Raw genomic sequence first — 12,353 nt, 5'->3', positions numbered from 1 at the left:
GTGCCACATGTGTACACATGGCCGAATCAGGGGTGCAACAGGGTGTCAATGTGACACCCTGCCACCCTTGCATGTGTTCACCACATTACCGAATCGGTATTTACCGATTCGGTAATGAGGCATACCTTCCCATCAATGGGAAGGTATGCCTCATTACCGAATCGGTAAATACCGATTCGGTAATTACCGAATTGTAACGAATCGGTAAAAAATACCGACTCATTACCTACATACGAGTTACCACTTCTAAAATACCGATTCGGTATCGTTCGGTATTTTAGAAGTGGTAACTGGTATGCTACCTACATGAGGCCCATAGTGTGCACAGAGTCCAGTGAGTCCACAAAGGTAGAGCAGAGGATAAAGTAGATAACACCTGTGAGAGACCGGCCTGGTATATGATGTCCACTAATGTAAGTGGACACCTTGCGCCAGTCCAGACAAAGCTTATGGTGATTTAAGAGTTCTCAGACAACCTTGGAAAGCTATCTAAGTGGTAGCTGTGAAGAGCAGCCTTCAGGCTTAGTCTTGAAGGAATGTAAAGCAGCTTGTTTTACCAGAATGCAATCTTATAGTATAGATAAAATGAAACAGAACCACACTCCTGGTTTCATTAGGATGGCGGGCGGACTACAGTCTGCCAGCCACCGTAGCGGTGCTGGGACCGGCCGCCAGTGGTGCGTCGGTCCTGCACCACCAATTAGGATGCGACTGCCACCGTCGCATCCCGCATATACAACATTGTGGCGGGTGGTGCTGTGAGCAGCACCCGCCACAATGTTGTAAATGCATGTTGTGCATTAGCATGTACAACGTGACAGGCACCGTGCGGTGCCTGACACCTTGTGTATGTCAATGTAGGGGGGTACCATAGATACCCCCAAGTGCATCCGTCCAACCCCCGGGGGCCCGCAACGGGCCCCCACAGTAAACACCGCATGCCTTTCCATGGTGGAGTTTCTGTCATGGAAAGGCATTAAACCGCCAACACCATAATGTGGATGGCGGTGCCCACCATATTGCAGGCCTTTTCTGCCCGGTGGGCAATCGTGACGAATGCCTACTGGCGGTAATGCGGCAATTTACACAGGCTGCAATGGCAGGCCTGTAGTTCTATTTTGAATGGTCTCTCATGGGTGGCATAATGCATGCTTCAGTCCAATGGAGAAAACTGGGGTACCTATGCCCTGGGTAAATGGGTACCATATACTGGGGACTAACCAGGCTACTCCAGTATCCAATCTGGGTTGTACCTAGTTACTGAACACACCAGTTTAGGGAGAAAGCAGATAGACTGGGGTCCTGATTAGTAGGATCCCAGTCAGACTAGTCAAAAACAGCATCACATCAAGCAAAAGGTGGGGGTAACCATAAGAAGCAAATCCTACTTTCCTACAATCCCTTACTCTCAATTTAGTGGTAGCTGGCCGAGCAGTTAGGCTTATCGAGAGCAGTGTGAAAGCATTTGATGCACATACTCATACAAGGCACAAACAAACACTCAATAACAAAGTCCAATTAATTTTATTTTAGGAACCAAGTTGAACTCAGTTACAGGTAAGTAGATTTGTCACTTAGGCAATACTTTCAAGTTATTATTGGCAAAAGGTCTGTATAGCATCAAACAATATTTTACATGTATTCCAATTTGGAAAAATATGTTTTGTATTCAGGATCATCACCTAGTGCAATACAGTGAGAGACCAATGCAATCCTATGAGAGGAAAGACAGGTGAGTAACTTACAGGTAAGTAAACGGTTTACAGGTTCAGTCTCCGAGGGTTTTGGACCACACTGGGCAAGGGTCGGACCAAGGTAGGTACTGCACCACAAGCGGCACTGGGGCGGCCAGGTCCAGAGGTCACTGGGCCTAATGCCCATATTCTTTGAAACCTGGTGGCACCTCGAAGATGCACCGGTTGCGGGTAAGTACCTGCGGTTCAGGGGCACAGGCCCTGGGAGTTGAGCTCAGCACTGTAGGGGCCACCAGGTAGTACTGAGTGTGCACCACCTCAGTGACACAGGGGTGGCCGAGTGCAGAGTGCAAAGGAGGTGTCGGGTGCCCTGTAGGAATCAATGGAGATTCTCGGTCGGGGAAAAGGGATGTAGGCTGGTTCCAAAAGACTGACTGAAGGAATCCAATGACTGGAGGGAGAGGTAAGTTGGATATTGGGGGGGATGCCGAGACACTTTCCGTTGGGCACACCAAGACCTGGGGGCTGCAGGTGCAGGGGTGTCTTTAGGTGTCGGGTTTTTCTTACGGAATATGGTCCGGGGAGATGCTGCAGGCATCATGGGGAAGTTCAGGAGAGGTTGTCAAACGCTGGATCCCAGGTCAGGATCGCCGGGGTAGATCACTCGATCGGTGTGCCACCTGGACTCGGGCTGTGGGCATGGGATTCAGAGTGGTGCAAGGGTCGCAGATCCACCTGGATCCGGATTCCTTGGGTTTGTTTCTTGCTGTACAAATAGGATAGGATAGGATATTTGTTTGTAGAGCGCTCGTATGCCGTGGCGTCTTGGTGCTAAGGGGTGAGAACCTAATAAGGCCTATAGCCTGTAGCATTTGCCTATGTTGTAGCAAACAGCCAAGTCTTCAAGGCTCTCCTAAAAGCCAGTCTATTAGGTTGGAGACGCATGGCTACAGGCAGCGAGTTCCATAACTTTGCCGTACGGTGGGAGAACGCTCTACCACCCCATCTTGCCTTCCTAATCCTGTCCAGGCGGAGAAGATTCAAGGTGCCAGACCTTAGAGATCGGGCCGGAATATAAGGTCTAAACAATATGCGCATAGCCCTAGCACCTCCTCCGTAAAAAGCTTTGTGGACCAAGCATAAGGCCTTAAACTCAACACGATGCTGAATTGGAAGCCAGTGCAAGATCCGGATAGCCGCAGAGGTAGACTTGCCTCTGGGTATATCTAGAGGTAATCTAGCAGCAGCATTCTGCAATGATTGAAGCCTGTTCATTTGGGACTTATTGATTCCCAGAAGTAGGCCATTGCAGTAATCTAACTTGGAGAGCAAGAGGGCCACTACTACTGATTTCTGTTGTTCCTTCCTAATGAAGGGAAAAATCTTCTTCATAGTTTTAATTAAGAAGAAACAAGAAGAGGTGAGACTATTGACTTGAGCAGAGAAAGTTAAATTACAATCAAAGATAACCCCCAGATTTCTGATCTTGGATGCAGGGGTGGGACATTCCCCGGCTGTCGTTAGCCACCAGGATGCATCCCATCGAGGTTGCCCCTGGCCAAATTCAATAACTTCTGTCTTATCAGTGTTTATTTTTAGGAAGCTATGATTCATCCAAGATATAATCTCCTCCAAACAGGCATGAAACCTAACAGCCGTGTTCTCTGAATGTTTAACCATGGAGATTATGAGCTGAGAGTCATCAGCATATGATGTAAATTCAAAACCATGCCTCCTAATCAAACTGGCCAGTGGTAACATATAGATATTAAAAATGGTAGGTGACAGTGCAGGACCCTGGGGGACCCCACAGGGCAGGAAGAAGCTCTCCGATTGCAGACCCTCCCAACATAGGCTCTGCACTCTCCCGTCCAAAAAAGAGGTTAGGAGGGACAACGCTGAACCCCCGATACCCACATCTCGGAGCCGCTGAACCAACACCGTGTGGTTCACGGTGTCGAAGGCTGCTGACAAATCAAGCAGAACCAAGACTGCATTTCCCCCTTGATCCATTGTTCTGCGGATCTCTTCTGTAACTACAATCAGGGCAGATTCAGTCGAATGATTAGATCTAAAACCATGCTGAGTTACATCCAATATTTCATTGGTCTCGAGGTACTCAGTCAGGGTTCTGTTCATTGATTTTTCCAGGATCTTAGCCATTATGGGCAGGCCAGCAATCGGCCGGTAGTTCTTGAGCTCCAAGGGGTCTAGCGTGGGCTTTTTTAAGATAGGCCTAACAGTGGCCATCTTCCAGCATGCTGGAAAGCTGCCTGACTCCAGAATTTGATTGAATAATGGCGTTAGTACCTCTCCAATCCTATTTGCAACTCGGTGTAGTACCGTAGCCGGGCAGGGGTCTTTAGGTGATCCCGATTTTAAGGAGAGAAGTAAATCACCAACTTCCTCGCGACTAATCATAGGAAAGCTAATTAGTTCCCTCGCAGGTGGTCCCACTGACGCCTGTAAATGTTGTACTATATCTGGAAGCTGACAGGCTTCAGAAAGGTTATCATAGATAACTTGAACCTTATTTTGAAAGAAGATTGCAATCTTATCGCACATGATTTCATCAGGATGAAAAGTAGTGCCCAGTTGGGATTTAGAGAGCAAATTGACTGTTTTAAAAAGCTCTCTAGAGGAGTTTCCCGCTTCCTCAATTTTAGTGGCGAAAAACAACTTTTTTGCCTCTATGATTGCCATTTTGTATTCTTTGAGGGCAGTATTATAAATCATTTTTGCAGACTTATCGTAATCCTGCCGCCATTTTCGTTCGGCTGTTCGGCATTTCACCTTTATGGCTTTGAGATGGGAGTTATACCAGGGGGAGGTCGGCTTATGTCTTCTAATGGTAGACCATCTTTCAGGAGCTACCTGGTCAGCTGCTATCTGGAGCCAATCGTTAATATCGGAGGCAGCCTCATTGCTATCCTTAGACAGCAACCTGTGTCCTCGGGAGAAAAGAGTCTTTGTTGAAGACAGCACAGGTCTCGGGGGTTCTTGGAGGTTGCTGTCTGTGGGCTACAGCGGTTTCTTGAAGCAGGATTGCTGGAGGAAGAGACAGACCAGTGGCGCTGGGGCCAAGTCAGTTGTCGTCTTTCTTCTCCACTGCTGCACAGCTCTTCAGTCCTTCTTCGTAGGTAGTCACTGAGTAACAGGGTTCAGGGAAGCCCTTACATTTTAAATTTCAGGTCATTACTGGGGTTGGAGGTCAGTAGCCAATGTCTATTGTCCCTTAGGATGACTACACCATTCAGATGTCCCATTAATTTTGGAGAGGGGCCCAGCCCTATTCCTATTGGGCCTAATTCTCCAAACCAAGATGGAGACTTTTCAAGAGAGGGGTTCGCCTCCGCTCCTAACTGTTTTGGATGTTTGTGTTTGCTCTGTTGGTTGCATGATGTGATTGCTAATTATGGTTATTGGAGTTGTAAGCTCACTGATAAACAACTGCATTCTATATCTGAACTTTGTTTGGTCTGTCGTCAGTATTCAATTTTATGCGTTCAGTCTGATGTTGCGTGTTTCATATTGAAAGCATGTGTGCACAGCGACCTTGGTAACTTGGCATTCAAGAGTGTATTTGGAGGTTTGTGCTTGCCTCCGATACGAGTACCACCAAACGTGGCAGGCATGAAGGAATATCTTTGGCTTATTGCTGCTGGGGCAGGCCCTGGTCAGGAGCTCCTCGTGTGTCTGAACTTAACAATAAATCTTTACTCAGGAAAAAGCTACATGTAGTTTCCTTCCAAACTGGATTGACTTGCATTCCTGTGCACTGTACAGCCTGCCTTGCAGTGTTCTGTGCTAATTTGCAAGGTTTTAGTGTGTGTGTGTGTTGGGGGGTAATGTCAAAAACAATATGTGCAAACTATGTATGGAATCTCCATTAAATGCAGATCATTCCCTTTTCCTGCTGGCTACAGTGCTTGCATCCCTCATATGAGCTTCAGCTGAAGTGTCTTCCTCTGCCCTCCGACAGCAACCCCCTTCTGTGTCTTATTATACGAAGTGCCATTCCTGGGCGGCCTGTAATTTAAGCAGGGTTTTCTCTTCAATTTCTTGATTGGATTTACGCCGTTTAGCAATAGTGCTAATCTGAATAAGATTACAAAATGTTTCTAATTGTGAACTTTATTCACAATAATAAATTACAGTGCAGATGTATCAAAATAAAAATCTGAGAACAGCATTTGTAAAATGCAAAAGATGGTGGCGGCTTAGTTTGTGGTTACTGGAGATGCAGACTATGTAAAAGAGCAGAAAGCGTAGCTGGCATCACTATAGACTGACTGCTAGTGGGCCTATGGAAGGTGCTACGAAGTTGGTTGCGGTTCCTTCACCACACTCTTATTTGCCTAGCACCTACCTATTGTGTGGTATCTCTGAAATCTTCGGCATTCGCACATGGATAATACAGTTGAGGGATGCACACCAGAAGATGCAGAGAGATTCAAGCCTTTTTTTCATTGACGTGCTTTGTCTTACATTTATTAGACATGTTTCACCTGTTGTACTGTGCTTTATCAAGGTTAAAATATAAACCAATAGTATACTAAATGTATTGACACCATGAAACCTTTACATTTTTAAAGTAACATCATTATCTTAAGGCAGAACACTTGTTAATTTGAAAGTTTAATAGTTTCCAAGTTTGATGTTGCATTATACGAGGCATACACCTGTTTCTGATTGTAAGAAATGTGGCGGATTACGGGTTGAGAGAAAGGTGGAACTTTCAGTAACCAGTTCCGCTTTCCATTGTTAACCATGCCCATGTCCTCTTCGCGTAGGAGCTGACTTTCAGTGGCTTTACACATTTCCCCAATGGTTGTGTTAAAGCGATTTATTGAGCGATTGATTACCCGGAGGTGTCTTGGCGCTAACTGCTCAAGAAAAAAGGATCATACCACTAGTTATCAAAAATACATCTTTCTAGCACCTTTCTAGATAATATTAGGAAGCGAATAGTCCTAATGTGAGAAGGAAGAAGGTTCCACATCTTGGTCGTACCTGTTGTAAAACTTCTTCTGCCCCAGTTCACCCTCTTGAAACTGGGGCCCACTGTTTTGTTTGTTAGGTTCATACCATTTTTTAAAGGCCTCCTTCAGAAATTCAGGGCAGATATCATCCAGTGCCTTATAGGCTAAGCAAAGGGCCTTAAACTTCATATGGTTCCTAACTGGCAACCAAAACACCTTGTGGCTTGCACAAGAAACTTATTTAAATTTGGGAATTCCCAAAGGCAGTCAAGCGGCAGCATTTTGCAAGATTTGGGATTTATTAAGATGTTGTTCCTACATATTTAAATACAAACCATTACAATAGTCGAGTTTTCATAGGACTAAAGCTGTTATTACTGTTTTTTTGTGCATGTAATGGAATATAAGGGAGATTTTTTTAAATCTTCCTTAAGGTGTAAAATTAGCCTTCCTCACTGGAATGAGAAGTGATCCCATTTCCTCCAGCCACCAGTATGGGGAACACACACAAGTGAAGTTTTCAAAAAGGATCATGTCTGTTCCAGAATGCAACTTTTGGGCAGTTTTTGCTCATCCATTTCGCTGATAGCTAGCATGCAACCATGGAACCTAATGGCAATGTTATTTTCGTTGTTATATTCTGACACCACAATCTGTGTGTTATTGGCATAGGAGGGAAGGGTGAAACCAAAGGATTTAATCAAAATTGCCAGCACTGTAACAAACGTTGAACAACGTTGGACTAAGCGAGGATCCTTGTGGGACCCCGCATGGCAGATAGAGAGGCTTTGAGACAAAATGATCAAGAAGCACAGCAAGAAAATAGCTCAACAGGGCAAGTGCCTTCCCTTTGATACCTATGTCCCTTGAACGGTCAACCAAAACCTCATGGTCGACTGTATCAAAGGCTGCTGACAGATCGAGGAGAACAAGGGCTGCGGTGCCTCCCTTATCCAATGCGGCCCTTATCTACTCAGTGGCCTTAATTAAGGCGGTTTCGGTTCTGTGTCAGTTCTGAACTCATATTGAGTTGGGTCAAGAAGTTGATCTTGTATACATTATGTCAGCTGTTGATTCATCACTTTTGCAATGTTTTTTGCATTGGCTGCTCTTTTTTTGCTGTTTGCATGCTTGCCTCTAGCGCGGAGTATAACGTTTCACTTCCCTGCTTCTTGTTTACATGTTTGGGGTGTTGATTGCAAGGTTTCACTTCTCTAGAGTTTCTTTGCATTTCCTACTTTATTTTCCTCTGTAGAATGAGTTCTGTGTAACCTCTATTGATTCTCTTTTGTAGTTATGCATTGCTCCATGCATCCAGGAAAACGTTTAGTAATGTGAAGGTCAGCATCTCCAGCCAGTGGACTCCTTCCAGCCTAAATACCTCAGTCTTCGTTCTTCAGCCAAATGACGTAAGTATAGCTTACTACAGTTATAAGCCAATGTTGTGCTGTTCCCAAGGTTGAGAGCCCTCCTGCTGCCTGCGCAGGGTTTGTTGAATATCAGCCAGAGCCTACTTTGGGTAAAGACGCCAGTGATGCCAGAGTGCCACAGCATTCATTGAGCTAGTATTACTTAAACTAGCTTGGGTCTGGAGTCCTCCTTGTGCCTCTTTACCTGGATTGTGTTGGGTTGCATCCCCTCTTGCTGCCAGTGGTTCCTGGCTTTGGTTGGTGCAGGGGTATACCTCATGATGCCCTTTGTAACTCGCTTTCAATAGGATACATGCCATGATGTTGGTTGATGTTATATTAGTTGGTTGAGGGATAATCTCCTTTGTGCCAGTGTTACCTACTTTCTGACTGAGACCAGGTGGTGCTAGTGTTTCTCAATTTTGTTTAGGTGAGCTGTTCTTACGGTTGTAAGTATTATTGCACCAGGGTTGTGACTTCACGAGATGCTCAGTGCTGATTGGCTTCAATGGACTCATGGCTGAAGCCCTCTTGCTATTTTTGGTTTTTCAAATTAGGACACATTTGTAAGTCCTTATGTTAAAGGTGCTCATTGGAACCTGGCTTTACATTGTCGCCCAAATTTGTGGAATGTCGCGCACTCCTGTTTGCAATACGTTGACTATTTTATACAGTGTAAACTCAATAGATTTACTGAGCGTGCTGGGTGGGAAGGAGGAAGCCTGCCTCTGAGTTAAAATATGTGTGTCTTGCAAGTGTATGAGTGTACTTGCCCCTATCCACACTGCTTTGTAGAAAACAAACTTGATTAATTAATAATGCTCTAAACAATGCTTTTCTGTGCTTCTGAAAACATTACACTGCTTTTAGTTGTGATTTCGAACATGACAGATGTCTGGAAAGCTTGCTTCAGATGGCTCAGTTAACACTTCATTAAGTCACTCCAGCACAAATGTGGGACACTGGTTTTAATATGAATTTCGTGATATTGTACTGAATGACAGAATAATTCCTCCCTACATGTCTAATGATGTAAATTGTGTTTTGTTACTGTTCCTCTGACGAAGGGATCAGTTAATCCCGAAATGCATTGGGATACAATTACAGAAACCTCTATTTATTGAAAAATATGTTGTTTTTTAATGTTTAAAATACGTGTATCATGTTTGTTATAATTGCGGAGAGGTATTCACAATAAAATAGTTAATGTGATGATTATAATGAACAGTGTAATGTTTTCAGAAGCACAGAAAAGGATTGTTTAGAGCATTAAATAGTCAAGTTTGTTTTTTACAAAGCAGTGCACTCATACACTTGCGGGACACACATAGTTTACATTGTTACCCGACATATTTTTTGAGAAGTTGATACGTTGCTTTAATCTAATTGCTGCATTGATCCAATCAAATTGCGCACACACTTCATGCAAGCTGTTTCCTGTAGAAAATATCTTGTAATGATGTATTTGTTCTCACTAAAGTCTGGTACCCCATATTTAAGGTTGCTGCTTGTATTATGTTAAAATTCTACAAGTCCTGAACAGCACTTAAGCTGGTAGCTCTCTCGTGTGTGTGGTTTTTTTCTCTAATGGCTGTTTATCACTAGATCGATTTTCATGTAAACGCACAGCTGTGAATCATTTAGTATTTTTCAAAACCATGTGGTCCTCTCAAATCTTATAGGATTTCCAGAAGATTAGATCAGGGGGCCGTTGTTAAAACGAGGAGACATTCACCGAGTGCTCACCTGTTGTGTATCCTGTTACCCGGGGCAGCCTTCTCTGTGACGCCTGAATCTCCCTCCCGCCGTCGCAGGACAAACGCGACCGCTGTGTGGGGGGAGACGCGCTGGGAAAACTACATCTCCCATGATCCTTCGCACCCCGGAAGTGCCGCATTTTCGCGCCTGAAGGCGCTACAAAACTGACGCCGCCCTTGGCAGAGTGGGGGCCGTTGTTAAAACGAGGAGACATTCACCGAGTGCTCACCTGTTGTGTATCCTGTTACCCGGGGCAGCCTTCTCTGTGACGCCTGAATCTCCCTCCCGCCGTCGCAGGACAAACGCGACCGCTGTGTGGGGGGAGACGCGCTGGGAAAACTACATCTCCCATGATCCTTCGCACCCCGGAAGTGCCGCATTTTCGCGCCTGAAGGCGCTACAAAACTGACGCCGCCCTTGGCAGAGTGGGGGCCGTTGTTAAAACGAGGAGACATTCACCGAGTGCTCACCTGTTGTGTATCCTGTTACCCGGGGCAGCCTTCTCTGTGACGCCTGAATCTCCCTCCCGCCGTCGCAGGACAAACGCGACCGCTGTGTGGGGGGAGACGCGCTGGGAAAACTACATCTCCCATGATCCTTCGCACCCCGGAAGTGCCGCATTTTCGCGCCTGAAGGCGCTACAAAACTGACGCCGCCCTTGGCAGAGTGGGGGCCGTTGTTAAAACGAGGAGACATTCACCGAGTGCTCACCTGTTGTGTATCCTGTTACCCGGGGCAGCCTTCTCTGTGACGCCTGAATCTCCCTCCCGCCGTCGCAGGACAAACGCGACCGCTGTGTGGGGGGAGACGCGCTGGGAAAACTACATCTCCCATGATCCTTCGCACCCCGGAAGTGCCGCATTTTCGCGCCTGAAGGCGCTACAAAACTGACGCCGCCCTCCGCCTCGCGGGACGCGCGCGGGCGCAGCCGGGCTAAGCCCGGGCAAAGGGCGGGCCCTCTTAGGCCCTCAGAGGCCTGAGGAGACTGGACTGGGCCAGGGACGCTGGTCGTTTCATCGGAGAAACGTCGGACATTGTAAGCACACCATCGCCAATTCTTACTATTACCCGGACAGTTAGGCAATAGTGTTATATGTAGATGTGGGTTATTTTACATACACAATAGACGCTATCATCCCCTATCCATTGCAGTAATAGGAATTTTATTGACTAACTATCACAAACGTTATGGTATTTAGTTAAATAAGTATCAAAAACTATTATTTTGTTTTTCGTTTTATCCAATTGTGTTTAGCTGCCTATACCAAATCGACATAATGTCACGTGAAACTAGAAGTAGTAAAGCTGCGTCAGGTAGTTCCAAATTAACTGGTACCTTAGACGATTTTATAGTCCGTACAAATACACTGATAGATCAGGGTATTGTCCTTATGGAAAGGAGGGTCTCCCAAGATCTTGCCCAAGCAAAAAGGTCATCAATGGGCCACATTGCTACAGCTCGCACTCCAACGTGAACTCTTGAGAATAATACTATCAATTCTAACACATGGCTTATTAATGCAGAGGTTCACGGTATTACAATGACACCCTCTGATACCCAAGATTGTAATACTCCTGATCCACAAGACTCGATTATTATAGAAAGCACCTTACCAGCCCCTCAGCCAGAAAATCAGATAGTAAATACCAATACCTCAAGAAAAGGGATAAGGGAGGGAGCAATTCCCAAAAAAATAATAAGTAGACGATCAAACAAAAAATATCCCGCTATTAAACCTATTAAGGCTTCTAAGTTAGGAAAGTGCAAAGAAAATAATACATCTAATGTAAGAGGGTCAAGGGATGGCAAGGGCCAAGAACAGGGGAAAGGAGGAGCTGCCCCTAAGACACTACCTATGAACATTGTAGACGACAGCTTTCTAGATAACTCTTTAGCTGACCTCTTATCTGTTAATCTATCAGCTGAAAGTATAGGTATAAACATAGGGAAAGAAGACTCCCTTATATCGACCTTGTCTAAAATATTTAAGACCCTGCTCATTCCTATAGAAGAAAGACTAATAGGGATAGAAAAACAACTTACAGAACTGAGGAAAGAGAAAAAAGAAGAATATATTAGCAATCAAAAAAAGGTAACGCAGGTCCCAGCCCCTATTAGCAATGCACAGGTATCAAAAATACTTGACAATGACATTGAAAAGGAAAGGAATATAGCCCTAAAGGTCTCTACCACCAATCCCGTCATTATTAATGTGGATGAAAACAGAGCAAAGTCTTTACCAACATGTGAAACAGCTAAAAAGTTGACTCCTTGTAGTACCTCTACAAACAACAACGACATCACGCACAGAGAAAAGCGCAGGAATATTAATTTACCTCCTGAAGCATGTGATTATGTAGTTATTCTAACTGGGGTTCCGGAATTAGGCTCACCAGTCTTAGAACCTTATGAGACGCTAAAAAACAAAGTGTCACTTTGGCTGAATAACAATCATCCATTACCACCAACAATAAGAAGTAATATCTTAATGGTAGAGAGGGTCCCCTGG

At 45.1% G+C, this 12,353-nt stretch overlaps 1 protein-coding gene across 2 annotated transcripts in view; it reads left to right on the top strand.

Annotated features, from left to right (window-relative positions):
• SLC37A3 (solute carrier family 37 member 3) overlaps positions 1 to 12,353 on the top strand; it is a 146,409-nt gene that overhangs the window by 15,569 nt on the left and 118,487 nt on the right. For both annotated transcript variants that reach the window (XM_085651906.1, XM_085651907.1), the window contains exon 3: positions 7,971 to 8,085. In XM_085651906.1, coding sequence (XP_085508032.1) covers positions 7,971 to 8,085 — 115 coding nt within the window. The remainder of the gene's footprint in view (positions 1 to 7,970; positions 8,086 to 12,353) is intronic.

This window comes from Triturus cristatus, chromosome 4_1, assembly GCF_964204655.1.
Source record: "Triturus cristatus chromosome 4_1, aTriCri1.1, whole genome shotgun sequence".
Taxonomy (NCBI): Eukaryota; Metazoa; Chordata; class Amphibia; order Caudata; family Salamandridae; genus Triturus; species Triturus cristatus.
Note: the sequence above shows the minus strand (reverse complement) of the source record. Positions and strands in the feature narration are given on the sequence as shown.